The sequence below is a fragment of the Macaca fascicularis genome, chromosome 7 (genome assembly GCF_037993035.2).
Source record: "Macaca fascicularis isolate 582-1 chromosome 7, T2T-MFA8v1.1".
Taxonomy (NCBI): domain Eukaryota; kingdom Metazoa; phylum Chordata; class Mammalia; order Primates; family Cercopithecidae; genus Macaca; species Macaca fascicularis.
Genome location: NC_088381.1, coordinates 77,762,665 through 77,789,240, shown reverse-complemented (window position 1 = coordinate 77,789,240; position 26,576 = coordinate 77,762,665). Strand labels below are relative to the sequence as shown.

General features: G+C 45.1%; 1 protein-coding gene across 11 annotated transcripts in view; it reads right to left on the bottom strand.

Annotated features, from left to right (window-relative positions):
• Positions 1–7,625: 7,625 nt before the first annotated feature.
• CHD2 (chromodomain helicase DNA binding protein 2) overlaps positions 7,626–26,576 on the bottom strand; it is a 131,767-nt gene continuing 112,816 nt past the window's right edge. For all 11 annotated transcript variants that reach the window (XR_012415467.1, XM_073996791.1, XM_045396007.3 and 8 more), the window contains 5 exons: positions 26,380–26,558; positions 23,243–23,342; positions 20,808–21,021; positions 15,441–15,687; positions 7,626–11,246 (listed from right to left, as the gene is read on the bottom strand). Coding sequence is in view for 10 of the 11 variants with exons in the window: in XM_073996791.1 (XP_073852892.1) it covers positions 10,913–11,246; positions 15,441–15,687; positions 20,808–21,021; positions 23,243–23,342; positions 26,380–26,558 (1,074 nt within the window). In the remaining variant the exon portion in view is untranslated. The remainder of the gene's footprint in view (positions 11,247–15,440; positions 15,688–20,807; positions 21,022–23,242; positions 23,343–26,379; positions 26,559–26,576) is intronic.

The following is a 26,576-nucleotide window of genomic DNA, read 5'->3' as shown; positions in this document are numbered from 1 at the left end:
AGAGGTTTGATGAGCAGGGCTGCTGAGTGACCCTCAGGTCAAGGCTGGGGCCTGGGCCACCAGGGACCAGGTCTGCAGGGCCAGGGGTCCCTCCCAGGATAGAGCAGGAAAACTCTGGCAACCGCCTTCTTGAGTGGACTTGACCTTCCCTTTCTTTGCTAATGATCTCAGATTAATCCTGTAAAGCAAGTGCCCCAGGGTGGGTGTTGGTTGCACAAAACAAGAGCAGTCTTTCTCCCCTCCCTTCCTGGCACAAACATTTGTAGGCCACCCCCGATGTGGCTCGTCGTGGTCTGGATTTGGGGGCACATTCAGTCACTCAACAAATATGTCGTGAGGCCCTGTGATGAGCTGGGGGGCTGTGCTTGATATTGGCAATACAGCTGTGATCACTCGAATGGATGTGCCCACCCTCACGGGACTGACCTCTAGTGGTGACAGACACTAACCGAGTCACATGTGTGATTACATGTGTAATCATACTTACATATGTAACAACACATGAGTTACACGTGCAGTGGGGGGAGGGGGCCCTTCACGGTGACCAGCCCAGCAGGGAAGGGGATGCGGGTGGCAGAAGGAAGTGGTACACCCTGGTCCTCATGGAGCTCACGGCAGGTTCTCTGACCCTCACCTTGAGCCACAGGCTGTGTCTGAGCCTCACTGCCCTCAGCTATAAACTGGGTGCACGACTAGGCCTTAATCACTGGGCAGCGGGAAGTACTACATAAGCTCATACTGGTGCATACTGGTGCAGAGGCCCTTGGGAGACCTCAGGGAAAGCTATTGCATGAGGCAGTGACAGACTCGGCCTTCGGAGTCGGGCTAGAATCTGAGTTCTGACAATGATCCCTGCCTTGACCCATCTCTCCTCAGGCTGCCCTGAGCCTTCCAGTTAGGCCTGGGCTTTGGGCTTCCATGTTTGTCTCTGCATTGTCCGATTTTAGCAAGAGTCCCGCTAAATCGGTCTCACTGGAATCCCCCGCCCTCCACATCTGATTGCCCTCCCTGTCTGATCGTGGTCTTCACACCCCATCACCTCCAGGGGACGTCTGATCACCTGGCCTGCCTTCAGCAAGAATCCCATCAGGTCCGTTTAGCCAGAATGCCCCCGGATGTTTCCTCTTAAGAGGTTTTCCATCCACTGAGCCCACCCTGCTCCTTGGCCATCAATTCCCACTTGCCTATACTGTATTCAGAGTGGACCCCAATCTCTCTCCCCAGCTGCAGTGGGCCCTGTCCGACACTGCCCCCCAACTTAAATAAAGTCTTTCTTACTGTCTTTAACACATGCCGTGAATAAAGTTTTAGCAGATCCACCAATTCCCAGCTCTGTGATCTTAGGCAAGTTACCTAACGTGTCTGGGCCTCAGGATCCTCATTTGAAAAATGAGATAAATGCCACTCCATAGGATTATCAGGAGACTAAATGAAAAAAATGCTACAAAGCGACAGGCCCAGAGCCTGGTGCCCAGTAAACCTTGGTAGATGGTGGCTTCTTTCCGCAGGCCCATCTCACAGGCAGCCTCATTTACCCACAGGTGTAGGTCATCAACAGCTGGGGTCCCAAACACCTATAATGTACAGACTTTCCAGGGGCCAATATTCCTCCAGGTCTTCCGGGGCTGCTTCGAGGCAATTTTATTATTCATAAGGCTAGGTATAAACTCTTTGTAATTATTTCTCCTTTCAATTGTAAAATCAAGACACATTTACCAATTAAGGCTAAACGAAACTACAAAACCAATAAAACTCAAATGAAGAGCATTCATTTAAAATAGTGGATGACGTTTTGCAGACACCAAATGAGCTGTCTAATGTGAGGGAGGAGCGGCCGCCAGGGCCCAGGTTTTTTAGAGCTCAGCGCCTGTCCTGGGTGCCAAGCAGTGACTTGGCTCCCTTCTGCTTGCCCCTCAGGCCCTGTGACACCTGTCAGCATGTTTCCCCCATCCGCCTGGGGTCAAGCAGCACTGACCCCCTTGGCACTGATACAATCCTAAGTCGTGGGTCCCTTTTCCCTCCCTCTCTTCCAAATACTCCAGGATTTGTTTAAGTTGGTTTTAAAAGATGTTCATTAAAATGAACACATAGGTGGGGCACGTGGCTCACGCCTGTAATACCAGCACTTTTGGAGGCCAAGGTGGGCAGATCACTTGAGGTCAGGAGTTTGAGACCAGCCTGGCCAACATGGTGAAACCCTATCTCTACTAAGAATACAAAAATTAGCCGGACGTGGTGGTGGGCACCTGCAACCCCAGCTATTCAGGAGGCTGAGGCAGGAGAATCACTAGAACCTGTGAGGCAGAGGTCATAGCGAGTCAAGATCATGCCACTGCAATCCAGCCTGGGAGACAGGAGTGAAACCCTGTCTCAAAAATTAATAATAATACATAAAATGAAATGAAAGCATAAAAATTTTTTAATTCTTCCAGAGACCTCTAGGAACTATCCTCCCCACCATATATCTGTAGTCCCACGTTTGGGAAGAACTAAACCAGTACAATCAGGTGGGGATTCTTTTATCTGATTAGTATTTGCTTCCACTGTCAGAGCAGGGCTCAGAAAGAAAGTGAAGGAGGCGACAAGCACTCCAGGATTGGGGCAGAGCGATGTGGGATGGGGTCCAGAGAAGGTGAAGAGGCCCTGTGGTATGGGTCAGCAGGAGCCTAGCACAATGTGGAAAGCAGTGGCCCCAGATGAAGCCAGGGGGACCACAGAAGTGTCATTGCCAGCCTCTCCTGGTCCAGGGAGGGCAGGCATATGGGCTCCACCTCAGGCCAGATCACCAAGCATTAGAAGGGCCTTGCTGAGGATGCATATAGCCTTGAGGGCCACAGTAATGAGGATTCACCCCACATGGTGCTAGCATGTGCCAGACTCTGTTCTCTCATCAGGGAAGTGACACTGTTCTCCCAGGGTTACAGGTGCAGACGCTGAGACCCTGTAAGGTTAGCCACCTGGGCCAGGTCACAGCAGCCAGGATGCAACCTGATTTGAAGGTGAGCTGTCTCCAGAGCCCATGCTCTCAGCCTGTCTGCAGTGAGGGCCCTGGGTCACCACACTGGGCCTTGAGTCCATCTTGTACGAGCTACTTGACACCACACTCTGCTGCTGCTGCCCAGACCTTCCCACCTCCCTACCTCCCTGCAGTACAGAGAGCCTGGGCCTGATCCTAGGCAGCTGGGGCCATGAGCCCATGAGTCCAGCAAAGCCATGTAGATGCTAAAATACTGAAATAACACCAGGATGTTAGCAAACTCCCCCTATTTACTACTTGCCCCAATCCCCTAAAGCCCTATCACCACTCCAGCTCAGTTCCCTGAAGGTCTTCAGACTCTTCCCACAGTCCAACAGAAAAAAAGGTTAACATCAGGCCCAGCAGGGAGTCTTAGGGAGCCGCTCTAAGCTGGGACCTGGCTCTTGTCTGCTTTAAATATCCTCCCTGGTATGGGAAGCCTGGGGAGCAGGGACCTGAAGTCTGGCTGAACTCCCAGCCTGCTCAGCCCCCAGGGAAGGTAGCACCCCCTTTGGCCCCTCTCTGGGCACCCACAAGAGAAGGCTCCAAGCACAGCAGCTGCCTCCAGGCCACTGTTCAGCCAGGGACCAGGGCACCCCGAGACCACAAGGAATGAGCCTAGAGGACCTGGTACTGAGTTCACCCTGGAACACTTTCCAAGCCCCTTGCATCTGCCGAGGCAGGAGGCGGAGCTAGGGAGAAACAGAACCTGGTCTTCCCAAGGGAGCCTCAGTCAGATGGGGGCGCCAGAGTGCACCAGGGGCTCTGACGGCATCTGTGGGCACAGGGAAGACACCAGCAGGAATGGAGATGGCAACAGTAGAGCCAGAGATGGCCAGAATTGATTATTGAAGACCACCAGGTGTTCAGCAGACAGATGGAGGTGATGGAGAAGGAAGAAAGGGACCGCACCCTGGAGGTGGAGCTGGCCTCCTCCACCTGAGGCCGAGAGAGCAGCTGGAGCTGGTTGCAATGAGGGAACTCAAGAAGGTTCAAGTGGCCAGCAGGGGCAGGTCACAGAGGGCCCCAGACTCAAACCAGGGCACCTGGACGTTAAGGTGAAGGTCACCGAGAGCAGCCGGTGATGCCATGGGGGCCTTGTGGCTCACAACGGTCCCTGCAGTTGCCCCTTACAGGTGGGAGGAAGAAGAGGCTGGACTGCGGAGCAGGACCCTCTGTGTCCCTGCACGAGGGCTGGAGGTAGGGATGAAGGAGGCTGGGGACAGGGCAACCTGCCCCCTCGCGTCCCCTGTTCATGGAGGGCAGCGAGGTTGCCTCTCCCTGCAGCCTCTGCCCCTCTCCTCCCCATCCCCCATCTCCCTTCCTGCGGATACCACGTGGCTCCACATCTCCTGGGGTGCAGAGGGGCTCTGTTGTGGGCTTCTAGGGGAGAGACCCACCGGGGCAAGAGAACAGCCTGGAACTTCCCTGGAAGAGAACTTCCCTGGGTTGGGTTTAGGTGTCGGGTGCCGGGCAGGCTGTTTGTGGAAACCTGCTGCCCTCTGCAGGATAGTTCTAGAACCACATTCACTCAGGGGCCCTCAGTCTAGGCTTCAGAGAGTCAGAGCTGATCCCAAAACACAGGACAGGCCCCAGTGCCACCCTATGATCATGACAGCTGCCGAACCCACCTGATGTGCACCTCAGGGACCTCACTTGTCCCTGCCTAGCCTGGTGAGAAGCTGTAAGTGTCTATTTGTAGTTGAGGCTTGGAGATAGAGAGAGAATGTGCTCACACCACCAGCTGGTAAGGGACGGAGCCAACGTTCAAATCCAGGTCTGTCCAGCCGTGCTGGCACCCTCCTGCTGGCCCACGTGCCTTCCTGACTGCCCATCCTCATCGCCAGGGCTTGGCCATCTGAGTAGGGGTTGAAGTTTGCCCAGATCCAGGATTTTCACAACCCTGTCCCTCTACCTCTGGCCGTTGTCTCCCTGGCACTCATGTGACATTTGTCCTCTTACTGTTTGCTTCTCTAGAGCCTGCCCCCAACCCCTACCCCAGCTAGAATATCAACTCCAAGGGGCCAGGGGCCTTATCCTCCTGGTTCACTGCGGGTCCAGCTCCTGGAGCAGAACCAGCCCACAGGAGGGGCTTGAGACCTGGTTCAAGGAAAACGTTCTCTCCCATAACTCTGGTGCCAGCAGCGTCTCCCCCATGAGACTATGAGCTCCTGGGGGTTCTGGTCCCTGCTGGGCCTTCCTGCTGGGGTTTAGTCTCCCCACACAGCAAGCTGCAGCTTTCCAGAAGCCCTGGCCAGTGGGGCTCCACGAGGGCAGCTCCCTTGTCTTACAGGCTCTGGAGTGAGAGGTGCTGGGTCCAGTGCTGACCGGGCCTGCCCTCCAGGCCGGGCAAGAGACTTGGTCTCCCTCAACCTGTCCAGCTGCCCTCTGACTCAACCCTCTCCACCCACTCCCTAGCCAAGGACTGAATGCTGTCTCTTCCAGGTAGCGCTTAGGGTTACAAACCTTTTCCTTTCCACTGTGCACTCATTTAAAAACCACATGAACCTGGGTGGCTAAGGCGGGCCGATCACGAGGTCAGGAGATCGAGACCATCCTGGCTGACACGGTGAAACCCCGTCTCCACTAAAAATACAAAAAAATTAGCCGGGCATGGTGGCTGGCGCCTGTAGTCCCAGCTACTCCGGAGGCTGAGGCAGGAGAATGGTGTGAACCCGGGAGGCGGAGCTTGCAGGGAGCTGAGATCGTGCCACTGCTCTCCAGCCTGGGCGACAGAGCACGAATCTATCTCAAAAAAGAAAAGAAAAAACAAAACAAAACACATGAACCCAGGAAGCTGCCTCCTTCATTTGCAGGTGAAGATGCAAGGTGATCAGCCAACTGAGCACGGGCAGAGACCACATGGGGGCAATGCACTGACCTGGGAGGCCCCTTTATAGCCCCCCACGCTCCAAGGGCCACCACAGTGCCTGTGGTTAACAGGGCATGTGTTTTAGCAACAATTCCTTCTTAGGTCACTAAGGAAATTAAGAGAAAGGTCACGTGTGATGTTCCGTAAGTGGGTATTGTTCTGTCCATCTTTGAGGTAAGAAGCCTTTAGGCCATGGACTTGTCCATGTTCCCACACAAAGCCAGACAGCAGGAGGCTCAGCACAAAACCAGGTGGCCTGAGCACATTGTTATCCACCACATCACACATCCGCAGAACTGACCAGAACACCCCCAAGACGTTGAGCCTGGGGGAGGGTCCCACCAGCAGCAACGGGACAGCTCCTCAATTAGCGCCCAGGTTTCTGCAGGATGGAGCTTTCATTCAATCCAGCCGCACCTTCTCCTCCCCACCCGCTCACTGATCAGAAGAAATTCGAGGTAGGCTGGGAGACCAAATGGTTCCCGTTATGATAGAAAGGACTGGTGCAGGGGGCTTCAGTGAAGGCAAAGCCTTACATCAGAGCTGGTCCTGCTCCTTTAAAAGCCACAGGTTGGAATCTGGAGCTGACTCTGGTCTGGCAAACTACAGGGACTTGGGTTTCAGTAAGTGACCTTTCTGTTGGCGCTAATCGAGGAGGGCTTGCCGTGATGCCAGGCATACGAGGCCCCGCCAGGGAGGAGGGAGGAGGCAGGGGCCTTGGGCCGGCCGCTTCCAGTAAAAGGCAGGCGTTTTGGCAGCTGGCAGTTTCGAAGCCTTGTTGCTATTGTAAGTCATAATAAGCTGATTATTGCAGTACTTGTTCTTAAAGTTTCCCCAAATCGTTCCAGCTGAGTCATGAGTTACAACATGATTGTGAGTTGTTTCTTTATGGGCACGAAGAGCCCTCAGCTTTTCTTCGTCTTTCTCAAGAACTACGTGAACTAAAAATCCCAGCCTCCAGCTCCAGCACAGGCCAGGCCTGGCAAGGGCCCCTGCATCCAAGTCCCCTGGGCTGACAGAGCAGTCACAGGAGTTGACCCCTCAGCTCTGAGTAGACACATGGCTTATTTGGTATCAAGATTGAAGAGTTTCATAGGGATTTAGTTCAGTCTCAAAGTCACCAAAACATTAGTGAAAATCATGGATCTGGGCAAACTTCGACCCCTATTCAGACACAGATCTCCGCCCGCAGGCTGTGCCACCCTTCCTCTGTCTGGGCTGTGCCAGGGCTGGGCCTGCCCCTGTGCCAGAATGCTAGAGCTAACGTGTGTGTCAGTGTTTCCATTATAAAATGCCACCCCCCTGACCCCATCTGTTAAATTACCCTCAAAGCTACAGGCTGGCAGACAGTGTTATTTCTTACAGGATAGAGGGGGTGGCCCTGCTAGGTCTCCCCGGATCCTCCCAGGCAGGACTAACCCACAGGAATTAACTACCAGTTTCGGCAACTTAGGGTCCTCCCTCAAGTGCAGACCTGTGGGCCATGGCCTGGAGTCGGCCAGGGAGCTGTTCACCTCAGCAACAGCATATTCAGGAATAGCTCAGATATCTGTGGTGTTAAGGCTTGTACGCAACAATGCAACTGCTCCTGGATAGAGGGAAATGCAACTTTAAAAGGCTCCACTTCACAAGCTGTCAAAAAATCTGGATGTGACCCAGCAACCAAGGGAAGGGAGACAAGGAGGTATCTCTAGTCACACAGCTCACACCACAATGCAATGCAACGTGTTAGCCCAATTCTAAAAATCCTCAGTAACACTTTTTAATATACAAGAATCAAAAGTACAGCAGTTTTACAATGTAGGAAAATTTAATACATACTATATAAACAACATTATTTACATCAGAAATCACTAGGACAGTGGCATTTTTCACAAATATAAATTAATTACTGTTTAGTCAACAGGTTTTAAAAGTCCACAATTTTACAATAAAGAAAAACCATCTGTCCCCAGATGAGTGGGGCACAGATGGCCTAAAGCAGCCTGGACCCTTGGCATGGCTCCCCTCGCCCAACATGGCAGCCCTCAGAGGAGCCGGAAGACCGCTGGTGCTGGGCCTGGGCTGCTGCTCCTGCTGACAAGTGGATTTTGGTCTGTAGGATTTCAGTGTCATTATGTGACTTCCTAAATGAACCGTGTTTGCACCGTGAGGACTGATGCAACTTTCAGACACACCAGGCCAGAATGTCTGCAGCACAGCGTGCAAAGTGTTTGGGCTTCCCTTTGAAGGGCTAAGGAATGACTGAAAGGAGAGCGAGCCCCAGGCTCTGCTGGCACCTGTCTGTCCGGCTCTGAAAGACCGCAGTGATTAGCTTGGGGTTTCATGTGGCCCTTTTCTAAGGCCATAGTGTATCATGTCAACCCTTATCCACGTGCAGGTTTTAGGTGATGCTAAATCCCTCTTCCTTAACCCCTGTTATTTCTACCAACAATGAAATCTTTCAAAGCCAGACTCCAGGGAATACCATCCTCACAGATTCCTGGGGCAGCTTCTCCCATTCACAAGTGAGAGAATTTACCTGTGCAAATTTTTTATTTAAGCATATAATATTCATATTGATTTAAATCGAAGAAGAAATGCTTCCTTTTTCCCAACACTCTTCATACTTCAGCACCTAAAACAGTTGTCTAATGGGGACACTGTAATTTTACAATCAATGTAACACTGATCTGGCTGATACTGCCTTTTGCTACTTCATATGGCACTAACAGTCAGTCCTGAATGTGAACAAAAGGAAGTTCCTTTTTCCTCATGATAGACATCTTTGGGCATAACTCACATCTATCAGCGACTCAGGAGAAGCCCTGATGACTGTGGAAACCCCGATGGAAATGCAGGGCCTCTGGTGACTCCATTGCCCCTCCTTTCATTCCTGGAGGACATGACCCAACTCTCTGCAGGGGCTCATCCCCTTCCCACCCCATCTCCCGTTGCTCAAGGGCTTGACAAGCCAACCTAACCTTCCTCTTTGGCTTGGGCAAGGTAAACGTGGGCTAGAGTCAATATTATCAGCAAGAAGCTCCATCTGTGGTTTCCTTATCACTCTGTGGCCTAAGTGGAGACACATGCCCTGCCCTCTCCACTGAGTGTCACAGCAGGCCCTCCATGGGAGGACTGTGGTCAGGTGGCTCATGCAGTCACCAGGGCTTTGCTTCAGGACATGTGTGCTACAAGTCCAGGCTGAACAACCCCAACAACTACGAGGCTTCAATAAGCGGGGTGGGTCCACTGAGCTCTCAACACAAGCTTCCAGGACCCAGACTCTCATCTGGAAACCGCACAGGCCAGTCCTGCAATGTCCTGTGTAGCAGGGAGCAAGGGCCACATCACAGCCACATCTGCTTCATTTGGGGGATACAACTCGGCATGTCTTGGTAAAGGCATTCATGGTGCTGCCCAGAACACCAGCAAGCACTGAAGTCCTCACAGGTTACTTCAGGGAGTTTAACGCTGCACATGCCTAACAGAGGGGTTTCCACCAGCTCTGAGCCTGGACACTTACAGGCACACTGTATGTTCAAGTCAGTTATTCTGTCTCCATCTAGAAAGGCCTTTGGATACTTTAACAATACTGGCAAGCTACACTGAGAATGATAAACTGAAGGCCCCAGCATCAGTAAATTGAAAAGAGCCTGCTTAACTGATGCAACCAACTTGCTTCCTAAACCTGACCCAGTTCAACTCTAGTATGAGTCTTACTATCTATTAGCTCAAGTCACTGTGTCTTTGGATGCTCCCTGTTTGGGAAAAAGTTTAACTTAGGTCTATACCTGATTATATTCTAAGAGAAACTGAATTCAATTCTAATGATCTCCAACTACAGTAGAAACTTGTTCACCACAGGTACTTATTTCCATCTGCCCACCACATGATGTGTGATTCCGTCCCATCTATTTCTTCAAGCTGTGCAAAGGGAAGGAAAATGCAGCGGAAGTGTTGACCTAGCCCAATACTGAAAGTTTCCCCCACTTGCTGGCACTACTGAACCCCACATTAGAAGCCTGTTCACTGCCTGCACCAGGACCCCCACCTTTGTGATTGCCAGCAACAAATTGGTCAGCAGGCCTGCCTCTGCATCCCCTTCTCCAGGTCCTGTAGTTTTCCTTCTCACCATAGGAATTAGAAATCCACCAGGGATTCCAGTTCTCTGGCCACACTACTCCCCACCCTACCCCACCCTACCTCTCACTCAGCCTACTCCCCAGTCAAGTCCATGCTGGAGTCAGTGTTGCCTAACTCACAGTACTCAAAAGTCATCCAGAGCGACCTACTTTCCCCGGCACAGTGGGGAAAGGAGGCCCACTCAGGAGACCAAACCTCTGAAATGTACAAAGACAGTGTGGGAAAAATTAGTGTCGGCAGAGATAAAGCAGTTGTGGAAGCTGTTGCCCTCTCTCTACTTCCCCACCCCAACCCTGCCCATAGGTTTCACATAATGAGGCCGAGTTTTTTCTCCCAAGAACACATGTGAGGGGTGTACCTGCTCCCCTTCAAGTCCTATGCTTGTCCCCACCCACTTGCCCCAACTCCCCACTCCCCATCAGCAGCATCCAACATGTCAGAGTGAACCAAATCAACCAAATCACACACTGTAACATCAGGTTCCAGCAGCCTCCATGCACCAGTTCCTGCCCCAATGACGCACTAAGGTCCTGGGAACACTGACCCTGGCAAGAAAACATTCATGACTCTGAAGATCCCCTATTCCTTGACTGGGGAAACACATCCCAGTGAAGCTGGTATACACAAAGTCAGCTCCTCCTTCAAGTGCCCATCAAAGTGGGAGGCCAGAACTAGGCTGGAATGGGATGGGCTGCCAAAGTGCAGGAGTGGTGACCCAAATCAGAGCTGGACCCAGTGAAAGGCCTCCCATTCCTTGAAGTGCTCCTTCAGCCAGTGAGTTGACAGCAGCAGCGTGTCCGAAACTCCACTTACTGGTCTAGATAACTGGCTACTGTAGGATCAGACCAAAAATATCCACGTGTTTGGTGACTCTTACTCTCTCCTTTAAGAGCTGTCCTTTATGTTTTCCGAACATTCCAGTTATAATCTGGGTTGTTTTTCTGTTCTAATGATCTCTCCAAAGGAGACCTATGATCCAGGGGTGACTTGGAATCATGAGGAGATTTCTGAGAAGGGGGTGAGCGAGGATCTGAGACTGCAGGGTGCAATGGGGGTAGAGGCTGTTTATATTCCCCTAGTTTGTCTGTGTGGAAAGAGCGGTAATGGTCTGAGGGTCCCTGGCCATGGTAGCCCATAGGGGGGCGGTGATCAGACATTCGTCGGAAATCCTGCTGGTGGTAATTTTGAGGCCTAAATTCATCGGATCTCCTCCGCTTGGAGTCATGATGGTGCCTGAAATAGAGATGCAAGAATTATTCGAAAGACTGAAGCCAAATTCTCATCCACTTCCCTTCACCACCCACTTGGCTCTTCCTCATATACTCGTATTCAAGGACACTTACAAACAGACTCAAGGACAAATGCTCACATTATCAGGAATCAAAAACGTTAATAACAAAGAGTCATTTTACACTTAATAGCAAAACACATCCTATGAAATAAGCCTCAAGTGTGCAGTGACACAAGTACACACTTGAAAAATCACTGATGGCTTTGCAAACTCACTCCCTTTAGGAAAAATCTGGTAAGATCCATAAACATTTCCATATTCCTGGACCCAGCCCATGAGAAAAAGAGCCACAGAAATTATTTTGTAAGTTACTAATAACACCATCAACCTAAATACGCAACAAGTAAGTAACTAGTTAATAAAATTATCTTAAAAATCAACTCAGTGTGAACAGTATTAAAATTTTTAGCTTGGACCATGGTAAACTACTCATGATACCATTAAAAAAGGAATTAGTAAAACTCAACAACAAAAACAAACAACCCAACTCAAAAACAGGCAAAGGATTTGAACAGACATTTCTCCAAAGAAGATATACAAATGGCCAAAAAAACCATGAAAAGATGCTCAATATAATTAATCATTAGGGAAATGCAAATTCAAGCCCACAATGAGACTACTTCACACCCATCAAGATGGCTATATTCATTAAAAAAACAAAAACAAAACAAAAAACAAAAACAGGAAATAAGTGTTGGCAAAGATAAGGAAAACCTTCAACTCTTATACATTGCTAGTAGGAATGTAAAATGCTTCAGCCATCGTAGAAAACATTTTGGTGTTTCCTAAAAATGTAAAGAATATGACTAACAATTCCACTCCTAGGTCCATATCCAAAACTGAAAACAGGTAGTCAAGTACCTATATACCAATCTTCACTGCAGCATTATTCACAATAGCCCAAAGATGGAAACAACTCAAATGTCCATCAACAGATGAGTAGATAAACAAAATGTGGCATATCCATACAATGAAATATTATTCAGTCATAAGATGGAATGAGTACTGATGAATGAACCCTACCATATGAATGAACCTTGAAAACATTATGCTAAGTGAAAGAAGCTAGACACAAAAGGTCACATATTGTATGACTCTTTCTACATGAAATGTCTAGGATAGGCAAATCCAGGGAGATAGAATGCAAACTGGTGGTTGCCAGAGGCTGGGGAGAGGGAATAATGGGGAAGGATTATTTAATGGTTATAGGGTTTTCTTTGAGTGATGAAAGTGTTTTGGAACTAGACAGAAGTGGTGGCTGCCCAATATTATAAATGCACTAAGGTCATTCAATTGTTCGCTTTAAAATAGTTCCTTTAAATAATATGAATTTCACCTCAATGCAAGAAAGAGAGGGAGGAAGAATTGAGCAACTTCAAGTTCCAGTCAAAATGGAACAACAGGGACTAGATTTACTCTCCTGCCTGAAACAGCCAAAAGGGACAAAACATATAGAACAGTGGTTTTCAAGACACCAGACATCAGGCAATGAACAGTGATCCCTGAGGAATGGACACTAATGAAATGAGCCTTTTAACTGCTCCTGCTCACTATCATGAGATAGTCCTCAGTCTGTGACACAGGAAGAAGGAAACCCAGAAAGACACCAGTTGGCTTCCCAAGGTGAGGCATGGGGAACCAAGGTGGCCAGAGTTCACAGGACATGGCATGAGAGAAGACAGTTCTGCAGAGAAAGAAGTTTGAAGATCTACAGAGGATTTCCAAGTATATAGCTGAATACTGCTTAGGATGTGCATGTGGGTAAACTACCCAAGGCCAGGGAAAAAAACCACCGAAAAAGACTAAAGATAATAGTGCCCTGTGCTCACAAAGAACTGGCATCATGCCTGTTGCCACCAGTCACACCAAAGACCTCCAGATTCAAGAGGCACTGGTGATATGGTTTGGGTATGTGTCCCCTCCAAATCTCATGTTGAAATGTGACCTCCAATGTTGTAGTGGGAGGTGTTTGGGCAGATCCCTCATAAATGGCTTGGTGCTGTCCTTGGGATAATGAGTTTTCTGAGTTCATGTGAGAGCTGGTGCTTTAAAAGAGGCTGGCACCTCCTCCTCTCTCTCTTGCTCCCTCTTGCCATGGGACACCTACTCCCACTTCGCCTTTCACCATGAGTAAAATCTCCCTGAGGCCTCTCCAGAAGCCAACCAGATGCTGGTGCTATGCTTGTACAGCCTGCGGAACTGTGTGCCACATAAAACTCTTTTCTTTAAAAATTATCCAGCTTCAGGTATTCCCGCAAAACAGACTAACCCAATTGGGTAGAGTGCAATGAGGTTCCTCACCTTGGGGGTGGGCAATCATTAGCCCTTGACTGAGCAATGCTCTGGGTCTACCTAACGAATCTTAACAGCAAGACCTGAAAGAAGGAAACTGCTTCCAAATAACCTGCAACTCATAACAAAGCTCCAGAATACTTACAGGAATACAGAAATATCCAGCACCCAATAAGGTAAATGTTACATCTGTCATCTGATCAAAATTTACTAGGCACGGAAAGCACCAGGGAGCAAGACCCACAGTGAGGTATCAACTGAAACTGACCCAAGTGGTAAGATTCGCAGACAAGGACATCAAAACCATCGTTATATCTGTGTTCCAGGTTTTAAAAGGTTAGAGACAGAACATATATATATATGTGTGTGTATATATAATAAATATATAGACCCAAATACAACTTTTTGAACTTTTAGAGATAGAACTACAATGTATAAAATACAAAGTACACTGGATGGGCCTCAGAGCAGTCTTGACATTGAAAAGCAACGTATTAGTGAACTTGAAGAGGCAGCAATAGAAACTATCCACAATGAAACACAGAGAAAGCATAATTTTTAAAAAGTCAACAGAATACAAGTGAGCTGTGAGACAACTTCAAGCAAGCTCATATAGGTGTAATGAGAATCTCCAAAGAAGAAAAGAGAGTGGGGGGTCAGAAAAAATATTTGAAGAAGATTGTAAAAATTGCCAAATTTTATGGAAACAATAAACCTACAGATTCAAGAAGTTCAAAAATTTCCAAGCACAAGAAACCAAGGAAAAATACACCAAGGCACATCATAATCAGTGATTTTTTTAAAAGGAACATTACGTAAAGACGAACAAAGATAAGGATGACAGATTTTTCATCATAAAACAATGCAAGTAAATAGCAGAGGTATATCTTTAAAGTACTGAAAGAAACTAAAAATAAAAATGTATACTCAGCAAAAACTGCTTTCAAAAATGAAGGCAAAATACATTTTCAGCATACATACACAAACACTGAAAGAATTTATCACCAGCAGAAAAAGTCCTTCAGGCAAAAGAAAAGTGAAACCAAAGAGAAATACAGACCTACTAGAGGAATGCAGGGCAAGTGCCCACTGGGTCCAGACAACAGAGAAGGGTGGGAGTGAGGGGCAGACTCCTAAGGAGGTGGCAGCTACTCAGCTACAGCTCTCTGCTAATACAGCCTGCTATTACCAGTTCTTCCAAAAACAAAGCAGGACTTTGAGACACGTATATGAAATTTTCCCACTTTAAATTCAAGGTACAGTGCAAATGATGCACATCATCAGCCCAGGGAAAACCAAAGTTGCTATGAGGTTAAATTATCCAAGATATGAAATTAGGAAATACAGATAAAACCTCTTTAACCCTCCCTGGACTTGCTACTCTCACAATGTAAAGCTCTGACTCATCGTACTACCGGTGGTATTGTACTGAAGGAAAGAGGGTGCAGCTTCAAAAGGCTTCAACTCTTCAATTATGGGCTCGTGGCAGGTAAGGACCATGGGTTGGTACCCATCTTGGGATCCCTGACACCTAGTGTGGCTGACAGCCTCGCACAGAGCTTAATAATTTTGGTTGCTGACTCCAACATTTTATGGCGACCACTTGACTTGATTTCCTCAGAAGACGGCAGAAAACTCTTTTCCTTCACAGGTGAAATGTGCTCCCTATGACCCAGAAAATAAAACATAAAACCTATAACCAACACATGGGATTCCCTGTGGCTGACACATGATGAGATCTCCAGTCATTTCATAGATAAATACATTCATGTATACGTCACTTTCTCCCTAGAAACAGCTCCTGGCAAAGATGGGCACCTGGTGTCTCATAGCCTTTTGCATACCTGTCATAATAATCTCTGTGTCCCCGGTGGTCTCGGTCACTGCTGTACTGGTCATAAGGCCTCTTTCTGGACATGTTGTTGGGTCGATAGCTTCCAGAACGGTGGGCATCCATATGTCGCCGGTCCCCATAATGGTGGTCTTTGTACCAGTGCTGCTCATACTGATGGTGCCTGTCGCTTCCCCATGGTGGATTGTTGTTGCCACCACCATAGTTGAACTTTCTTTCCCTCTGCCAGTCTCCTCGATCTGCAGGAAAAGAAAAGAATGACCTGACAACTGCAAGAAATGGATGAATTTCACTTTCACTACAATTTTTTTTTTTTTTTGAAATGGAGTCTTGCTCTGTTGCCCAGGCTGGAGTGCAGTGGCACGATCTTAGATCACTGCAACCTCCACCTCTTGGGTTAAGCAATTGTCCTGCCTCAGCCTCCCGAGTAGCTGGGACTACAGGCACCCACCACCATGCCTGCCCAATTTTTGAATTTTTAGTAGAGACAGGGTTAAACCAGGTTGGCTAGGCTGGTCTCGAATTCCTGACCTCAGGTAATCTGCCCGCCTCAGCCTCCCAAGATGCTGGGATTACAGCTGTGGGCCACCACGCCCAGCTTTATTTTTTATTTTTGTTTTCTTCCATACCAATCTTCTCTGTATTGTTCCAATTTCCTTAGGTATGCTGCTGAAATAAGCACTACTTTGCTGAAGTTCCAACTGAAAGTCTGACACGTTATAAACAGACATTAAGTTTCTTTCTTCTTGGTCTTGTTGCTGCTAACATATCAGTAATGACTCCCAAACATTCTTTCCAACAAGATTTTAAGGCAAAATTTACTACTCCTCTCCTTCTGAAATTTTAAGAACTACCACTTTTCACTCTCCATACCTGTTTAACCTTCCAATCTGTGGCAAACTCTTAACATCGAAACCAAACTAATTCAAAAAATGATACTGCTGAGTTTCACAGCTGCAAGGTAATATCCTCTGGTTATACATCTAATGTTTATTTCACCTGCTGGTACCTGCTGTGCCTGGTCTCTGAAAATCTCTCCAGACTACACTCACTGATTCTATTATTCTTCCCTATTCTGCACACACAAAAAAATGGACCTCCTCCTATAAAAAAGTAATTTCTCTAACTTTGAGCTTGGATCAGTGTTCTGTCTCTTAAGGATAAGGCCAAACTACAATCCTTTTACCTTCTGTAGCCTGCCTTTTCTCCTAAGGAAAAGAATCATACTCACTTGAATCAGAAAATGTAGTGAGGACACAGAAGTCCAGGGATGGAGAGTTAAATTATGGCTACGAAAATATCACGTCCACCCAGAGCCTGTGAGTGTGAAAAAATTTTACCTAGGTATTTGCAGATGTAATTAAGTTAAAAATCTCTAGATGGGATCACCCTGAATTTAGGTTGGGCTATAAATTCCAGGACAGGCATCCTTTCAAAGTAAAGGCAGAGGGAGATATGACAGGCTATGCATAGAAGAAGGCTATGCAAAGATGGAGGCAGAAAAAATCGGCATGATGCACCTATGAGTTAAGAACACCAAGAACTGCTGGTAGCCACCAGAAGACAGAAGAGAGGCACGGAACAGATTCTCCCTCGGAGCCTCCAGAAGGAACCAACCCTACTGACACCTTGATTTTTAAACTTCCTGGTCTCCAGAAATGTGAGAAAAGAAATGTTTGATGTTTTAAGCCACCTAGTCTGTGGTACTTTGTTATACACGGCCCTAGGAAACTAATACAGAGGACTAACCAAAAGGAACCTATGACCTCACGGAAAAATCCACCTTCTGTCTATAATTATGTTAAGATCAAAGACATGCTACCAAATAAATGTCTCTACTCATTTTGCTGGCCTTCTAGCTTTTTTCTACAGAGCTGAAGAATAACACCATTAAGGAAGTGCCCAGCTTAGAAACTGATAGCATTAATATGATGTACAGTCAACCAGTGGCTTAAATTCATTGCTGATCTGGGTAAATCAGATGAGAGTACCATAAAGTAAAAAACTTTTGATATTCACCCTAAGAATTAACAAATAACATCAAAAAGAGACACTTTCTAAACATGCAAAGGATCACTTGAAGATGGCTTCAAATCAAATGAGATTTCTAACAGGATATCAATATCTGTGGTTTTGTAGAGATGTTTAAAACTCAAGCTAATTCATTGTTTCCAGAGTAAATCAAACAGATTTTCTTTCTTCTTAAACCTTCTGTGAGGTAAATCACAGGTTACAAAGTACTGAGCTATTAAAAAGATGGGTGAGGAATCCAAAGTTTAAATAAAACAATGCATTTAGTAAGAAATTAAAGGATTCAGAATATAAAATAAGTGACATCATATGAAAAACACAGAAGCAGCCTAATACTAGAAAAAAAGCCAGTATAACTAATGCAACTAGGTCTAAGAACAGGGAAACATTTCCCAATCATTCTGCAAAGTCATTACCTGTTTTTCCCTCAACAAAATGGTGATGAAATAATTTTGAACTCAGATTTTTAAGATTACAGAACATAGAACTTATGCTTCCAGGCAGGGTAGCTTATAGCAGAATTACATCCTGCCAAAAACAATGAGAAAGGGAAGATTAAAAAGAACGTGTTTAAGGCCAGGCACAATGGCTCACACCTGTAATCCCAGCACTTTGGGAGGCCGAGGCGAATGGATCACTTGAGGTCAGGAATTCAAGACCAGCTTGGCCAACATGGTAAGACCCTGTCTGTACTAAAAACAGAAGAAAAAAAAAATTAGCCCGGCATGGTGGTGTGTGCCTGTAATCCCAGGTACTCGGGAGGTTGAGGCAGAAGAATCGCTTGAACCCAGGAGGTGGAGGTTGCAGTGAGCAGAGATCGTGCCGCTGCACTCCAGCCTGGGTGACAGAGAGAGACTCCATCTCCTCCGGAAAAAAAAAAAAAAGTTTAAAGGCATCAAAGAGCAGCTAAGGCAATGAGGACTAGAAGGACTAAGATTCCACAGAGCAGAAAACCTCAGAGATAAGAGATGGCTTCTGTCACCACTGAAGAGATCTGTGATCCTGAGCACCAGCAAGAGGCTAAGGATCTGGGTCTTTCCCAGGCACGGACCACTGCTGGAGGAACAGAGAACCTGCAGAGTGGGTTTCTAGATTATTTTTGAAAAGGTTATTTTTTCACTTTCTTAGCAATTGGTGTGTATTTCCCTTTTCAATTTTTGATGATCTGAATAGGTAAAAAAATTGGTTAACCTATTGTTGCTTTAATTTATATTTCCCTAGTAGCAAGGTTGGTCATCTTGTCATATTGGCCATTTGAATTTTCTCTTTTATATGAACTAATTCATAACTTTTGCTCATTTTGTTTTAAAACAATGGATAAGCTCTACAGAGTTAACTTTTTCTAATCGAATTTCCAAAATTTTAATTCAATATGGATTCCTTTGAGTTTTGTTTCAAAACTGCAATTTTTGTTTTGTTTTGTTTTGTTTTGAGACAGTGTCTCACTCTATCGCCCAGACTGGAATGCAGTGGTGCAATCCTGGCTCACCGCAACCTCTACCTCCCAGACCTAAGAAATTCTCCCACCTCAGCCTGCCAAGTAGCTGGGACTACTACACCATTATGCCCAGCTAATTTTCGCACTTTTTAGAGATGGAGTCTATGTTGCCCAGGCTGTAAAAAATTTTTAATTGACAATTAAAAATTGTATATATTTATCGATTACAACGCAATGTTTTAAAATACCTATACATTATGGAATGGCTGAATCAGCCTAATTAACATATGCACTACCTTACGCACTTATTTTTTGTGGCAAGAACGCTTAAAATCTCCCAGCAATTTTCAAAAATATAATACATTAACTACAGTCACCATGTTGCACAACAGATTTCTCAACTTATTCCTCATATCTAACTGAAATTTTATCTCTGTTGTTAATGTCTTCCCAATTCTCCCCTGACCTCCAACCTTGGTAACTACTGTTCTACTCCCTGCTTCTATGAGTTTGACTTTTTCAGATTCCATATATAAGTGAGAATATGCAGTTTTTCTCTTTCTGTGCCTCTCTTATTTCACTTAACATAAATGTCCTCCAGATTAATCCACGTTGTTGCAAACGACAGGATTTCCTTCTTTTTAAAGCTGAATACTATTTGATTGTGTATATATACATTTTCTTTATCCGTTCATCTGCTGATGAACACTTAGGATGATTCCATATCTTGGCTATCGTAAATGATGTTGCAATGAATATGTAAGTGCAGATATTTCTTCAACGTAACTAATTTCATTTTCATTGAATGTATACCCAGTAGTGGGACTGCTGGATAATATGGTAGTTCTATCTGTGATTTTTTTTGAGGCATCTCTACATTGTTTTCCATAATGGCTGTACTAACTTACATTCCCACCAACAATGTGCTAGGTTCCCTTTTCTCCACATCCGTGGCAACCCTTATCTTTTGACTTTTTGGTAACAGCCATCCTAACAAGTGTGAACTGATATCGTGGTTTTAATTTGCATTTCCCTGATGATTAGTCATGCTGAACATTTTTTCATATACCTGTTGGCCATTTGTATGTCTTCTTTTGAGAAATGTCTATTCAGGTCCTTTGCCTACTTTTCAATCAAGTATTTGCCTTCTTGCTACATAAGGAGCTGAGTTCCTTACACAGTTTGGATATTATCCCCTTATCAGATGTATGGTTGGTATATTTTCTCCCCTTACATAGACTGTCTCCTCACGCTACTGATTGCCCATTTTTCTATTGTTACTGTTTTGTTCTCAATTTACAAGGGCTCTTTCAATATTAGCAGTTTTAACCATTTAACGGCCATACAGAATGTAAACTTCTCCCTCAGTCTTTTTTATTTGTTCATGTTAGCTGGGTTCTTCTTAATCTGAAGCTTAAATAATAGTCCTGGGGCCAGGTGCAGTGGTTCACACCTATAATCCCAGCATTTTGGGAAGCTGAGGTGGGCAGATCACATGGGGCCAGGAGTTTGAGACCAGCCTGGCCAACATGGCAAAACCCTGTCTCTACTAAAAATTTAACAATTAGCCGAGCGTGGTGGTGCACATCTGTAATCCCAGCTACTCGGGAGGCTGAGGGATGAGAATCGCCTGAACCCAGGAGGTGGAGGTCGCAGTAAGCCACTGCACTCCAGCCTGGGTGACAGAGCGAGACTCAGTCTCAAATAAACAAACAAAAAAATTGGGGGGATCTTTATTTCATGCGTTCTCTCATTAAGAAAAGAGAGGACAATAAAGTGTTAGAAGAAAATAAAGCACAACAGTCCAGCCACTGTCTTTGGAAAATGAAACGGCTATGTGAATTTTTTATTTTTTGGCACCTCTTTTTAAAACTCCACTTAATGACCTACCTGCATTACTGAAGTGTCTCTTGTTGGGGTGATTGTAGTTATCTCTTGGGTGTCCATGCATCTGTGGGCCATGGGAGGCAGGCAAATGAGGCTTCTGAGGGTGAAGGTTGTGTGAGGTATGGGACTGAGATATCAGAGAGTCCCGGCTGGAGCCTGAGGCCTCTGGACGAAATGGTTTCTTACCCCCAGTCACGTCATCTTTCTTCTTTTGCTCCTAAAGAGTAAAAGGAAACCAAAGAAGCTCAAGATCCCAGGCTTAATTCCCCAGAGAAGAATAAAGGCTATCACCTCTAAATAGCTCCCTCTTGTCCTTCTTAACTTTTGAACTGCCGTTCACTGCCTCCTAACCAAAAAACGCTCATAAATTCCACTGTTAGGCTATTTGCTGGGGGAACTCAGTGGAATTTATGCTGAGTTTGACCATCACTGCTAAGTACCTGCAAGAACACATGCATACACCGCTAGATGTCACTGTACAGGGCACTGTACAGGTGCCCAGGCTGGCGGCACTCTCGGAGGATCATCTTGGACCATATAAAGCCAAGATTACCAACTTTCCAAGGCTAACCGCAACAAAAAACCCTCCACTGTCCAGTGGGAACTAACTCCTAAGCCAAAGTCATCAAGCTAAATATCTGAATGTTGGAGTAACATTCTTCCTTATTACACAAGTCAAATAAATGTTTGATACAAAAAAAAAATCACAAAATAAAAAAAATAAAGTGATCTAAAACCTAACCAGCAAGGGAATTACTGTTAATAATTTGGCACATATTTTTTAAGCTTTTTTTTTGTATTTATATAGAGGTTTTTAAACAAAAATATTTGGCATTCATTTTTCACTTAATGTATAAGTCTTTCCATGTAAATACTTATTTCTACAATATTATGTTTAATGATTGATTAGTACTTCCCAATATGGATATATCATGAACTACTGAGTTTTGTTTTTTGTTTTTTTGAGACAGAATCTCACTCTGTTGCCCAGGCAGGTGTTCAGTGACACAATCTCAGCTCACTGTAACCTCCACCTCCTGGTCTCATGCAATCCTCCCATCTCAGCCTCCTGAGGGGCTGGGGCTACAGGCATGTGCCACCATACCCAGCTAATATTTGTAGTTTATGTAGAGATGAGGTTTCATCACGCTGGACAGGCTGGTCTTGAACTCTTGGCCTCAAGTGATCCACCCCCACCTCAGCCTCCCAAAGTGCTAGGATTACAGGCATGAGCCACCATGCCTGGACACACTGAATGTATTTCTTATTGCTGGGCTTCCAAGTAATTTCCATTATAAACATGTTTAAATCTCTATCTCCTTCTCAAACTAAATTCCTGGAAGCAAAACTGCATGCTTTAGTCTTAATAAATCTTGCTGAATTCTCCCCCAGAAAGGTTATGACAATGTATACTCCCACTATTAGGATACTACCATTTTTGTTATTCAACTTATACTCATTTCTGATCCCTAAATGAATGAAGTCTTTCATTATTATGTGTCCAACTTCAGTCCCTCTTCCTAATTTTCACTCCCTTCTAAAGGGCCTTTCCTAACTATTTCATTCCCTCCGGGGCCTTTCCTGACTATCCTCTTATAGACTTTTTATAATGCTTATTAGTATATGATTCCTGTATGTTACTGCTATAACATATTCTTCCATGTAAAATTAAATTATAAACTACTTGAGGGTGCTGCTTCACAGGCCAACACAGCACTGGGCACAGCATAACAAATACCTCCCTGTCCCCAGCACCATTCTATTCCGTTCTATGTGCTGAGGACAGAGCAGTAGATGAGAGACGCAAAATCTCTGCCTTCATGGAGCTGACACATTAGTGGAGGTGGTATTTAATGCTCACAGATTGAACCAAATGTCCAACTTGGGTACAGCCCATGTGGCGAGTCAGCAGATATGCAAATGGGCACACCCACACAAGGAGCATTGCCTCTGCAGCCTCCTCCATTTCACTTTTGCACCTATCCCCCTACTCCAAAGGAGAGGCAACTTCTAAGCACCTCTCACAAGTGAATAGCAGGACCCCTTCCATACAAAAGCTGGAAGGACACCAAGCAGATGGTCCAGAAAAGAAGAGAAAAAGTATTTTCTGCCCACCACCCTATTACTTCCTAGGAGCCAAATTTATAAGCTACCATAAGACATGTACGGAAGAAAAATGCACATGGAAGAAAAAACCTGGTGAACAAATGATTCTAGGACATAAAAACACAGGGTAAACACTCTTTGTCAGAATTTCAACAATGTTAGGCTCCAATACATTGGCTATTTCACCCATCTGGTCTTATTGTTTGACTATTAGCACCAGCAATAACCCATGATTCTGTGACCATCTCCCTGTGGAAAAAATAATAATTAAAGAGATTTTTCTGTGGAATTGGTATTTGTTTGTATGAATTAGGATTCCATTTGTACTTTACCTCCTCTTCTTGAGACCTTTTCTTATGAGCCATCTTGTATAACTTATGCAGTTTTCGAGCATCAAATTCTGTAAACTTGGAAACAAAAATCCATAGGTTCCTAAAAAGAAAAATGAACAGTTCTGGTGAATTATAGAATTAGAAAAGCAATTTTTTATTATCTTCATGGATGGCAAGCTAATAAATTTTGCTGTGGTATATTCCCTAAGCATAGAAATTAAATTACAGAAATATTATTTCAGGTATTATTTAATAATAATACAGTACTGCATTATTTAATAATAATACAGTACACAGCGTTAATAATACAGTAAGTCTAACTTAATGTTGTCAATAGGTTCTTGGAAACTGCAACTTTAAGTGAAACAAAATCAATTTTTTTTCTCATCAATGTTACAATGAAACAAAGCTGAAGGAAACAATGTTATTTCAGGACTTACTGTACCCCTTTATATGGTTCTGCCAAAATAGTATGACAGAGGGATTTAGAGACTAAGGCTCTGTCAGTACCTAAAACTCCTCTGAATTTGTATCAGTGACACCCCGGACTCCAGTCCTTTAAATTTTCCTTCATTTTCTGGACTCTACCACAAATCCATCAGCACGACTATCTCCCAGGTTGTGGCCTCCATTCAGTCGGTCATCTCTGTGTTACTGCCCCTCCTTCCTCCCAGTTGTCGCCACCATGACCTTTCATTTACTCCTTAAAACTCTCAGTGACTTCTTCCCTCCAATTCCATTATGTTCACCCTACCATGGTGTTTCTGCACAATAGGGGAATGATATGATGAAATGGGTGTTTTTAGAAAGAGTAAGCACAGGTAGTCAGTGAGCGCCATAAAGGAGTCTCATATCTTCTCAAACTTCCTAACAGGCAGTTTCACCATGGCTTGCTGCTGACAGGACACCTGTACAGGCTCCCTAACTAGAAAGCCTGCTGTGTCAGGTGAAGAGCCACTTACCTTCCTGTCTAAAGCCTCCTATAAAGAGCTTCAGTCTTTTTAACAAACTCTCTTTAAGCCCTAAACACCACCCAGTCCCCTCCCTGACCCACTTTCAAGTCTTTGCTGAAGCCTGAGAACTCTGTTCATCTCAGCAATCCAACTCAGGTCATGTACGCTCAGTTCAAGTGCACCTGCCTGCCTCTCAGAAGACCTTCCTTCCTGACTACTCTTCATGCACTTCCTTCTCGGCCCTTCCACTCTATCTGGTCTTGCATTTGCTGCCTCATGATGAACAGTTTCTCCAGAGGCTTGCCTTGTACTACTTTTTTGACTTGTAAAGGGCGAGGACCTTATAAACTACTGCTAGCCAAGATCACAGTGCCTGGCACATTTAAAAATGAGTCTGTTCAGTGGGATGACCTTTTGCTATCTTCTAGTCAGTGTTAAATTTAAAAAGAAAAAAAAAAAAAGGCCAGATGCCCGCTAGGTAAAGAAAGAAGCTGGCAACAGTGTTAAGGTGAAAAAAGTACCATTTTGAAAATTAAATTTTTTTTATAGGGGTGAAGCATGCTGTGGACACCATCAGGCAGAAGTTTTCTTAAATCCACTTTTCACTCAAAAACCAGTCCTCTGAGATTGGACATATTATACAAAGATAATCACATTATCCATGAACTATACAAGTTCAAAGTAACTGTGGTTATGTACAAACAAGCACATGTACCCTCTGAGTCTAAAATAAAATAAAGACGAACTAACGTGATTAATGGAAAGAGATTTAATGTTACAACTGCCTTTTAGAATTTCCAGCCATGACTGGGCGCAGTGGCTCACGCCTGTAATCCCAGCACTTTGGGAGGTCAAGGCGGGCGGATCACCTAAGGTCAGGAGCTCGAGAAGAGCCTGGTCCACATGATAAAACTCCATCTCTACTAAAAATACAAAAATTAGCCAGGCATGGTGGCAGGTGCCTGTAATCCCAGCTACCCAGGAAACAGATGTTGCAGTGCCAAGATTGTGCCACTGCACTCCAGCCTGGGCGATAGAGTGATAGAGTCAGACTCTGTCTAATTTAACACACACACACACAAAAAAGATTTTCCAGTCATGTTTCCTTAAAATATCCAAAGTGAATAGTGGATATATACCTAGCAATCCCACTACTGGGTATCTACCCAGGGGAAAAGAAGTCATTATATGAAAAAGACGTTTGCACTCACATGTTTATAGCAGCACAATTTGCAATTGCAAAAATATGGAACCAGCCTAAATGCCCATCAACCAACAAGTGTATAAAGAAAATGTGGTATATACATACCATGGAATACTACTCAGCCATAAAAAGGAATAAAATAATGGTATTTGCAGCACAACCTCAATGAAGCTGGAGACCATTATTCTAAGTGAAATAACTCAGGAATGGAAAACCAAACATTGGATGCAAAGGCATAAAAATGATATAATGGACTCTGGGGGGAAGGAGGCTGAGGGATAAAAGACGACACATTGGGTGCAGTGTGCACTGCTCGGGTGATGGGTGCACCAAAATCTCAGAAATCACCACTAAAGAGCTTATCCATGTAACCAAACACCACCTGTTCCCTAAAACTACTGAAATCTTTTTAAAAATTTTAAGTGGATATATAAAGGAACATTTATAAACCATGATGCCTTAAACACTGGTAAGTTCTAGATTAACTGCTTTAATCCAAATTACTACTTTAATTATTAAAGAAGGATATGAGAATAGAGAACTCAAAGTTCTTGTGGTTTTAACCTCTGTTTCACCATGTGTTGGTACAGAACCAATCAATTAGTTGTATTAGATACAGTAATATCTGAATATCTGGTTATCAACCTGAGATGGGTAAAGTAGTTAAGACCAGATGATTTCTGTCCCTCGTAGGCTTAAAGAAAATTTATTTCTGAGAACAGACCAGCAAATCCAGTACCACTATCTTTCTCTCATAAAATAAATTAATGACATCATCCTACCCCTTCAAAAGGCTGGTCTCAGCGGAATGGCCTATTTCATGGAAAGGAAAGTTAAAGCCTGCAGGTACACTGCCAACAGATGAGTTTTGTTGGGAAGAAGGTTTCTTAGGTGGCTATGCCACCTTTTATTAAAAGAAAACAGAATCCACTCCCACACTCAGTCAAATCAAACGGGGCAGACGAGGCCAAAGTGGTTACCTCCTCCACAGTTTGATGTGCTCCTGATCTGAGTAGGCTTTAAGGCACTCGGCTATCCGGTCTCCGATTTTCAGTAGGCAGTTCCGGGTGTGTTCCAGTTGTTCTTGCACATTGAGCCCCTTGTCAGGTTTGTCGAGCTGTTTCAGTGCCTTTTTCACAGGCCTCATCCTCTCCTTACACTGCAACAGGACAAAAGA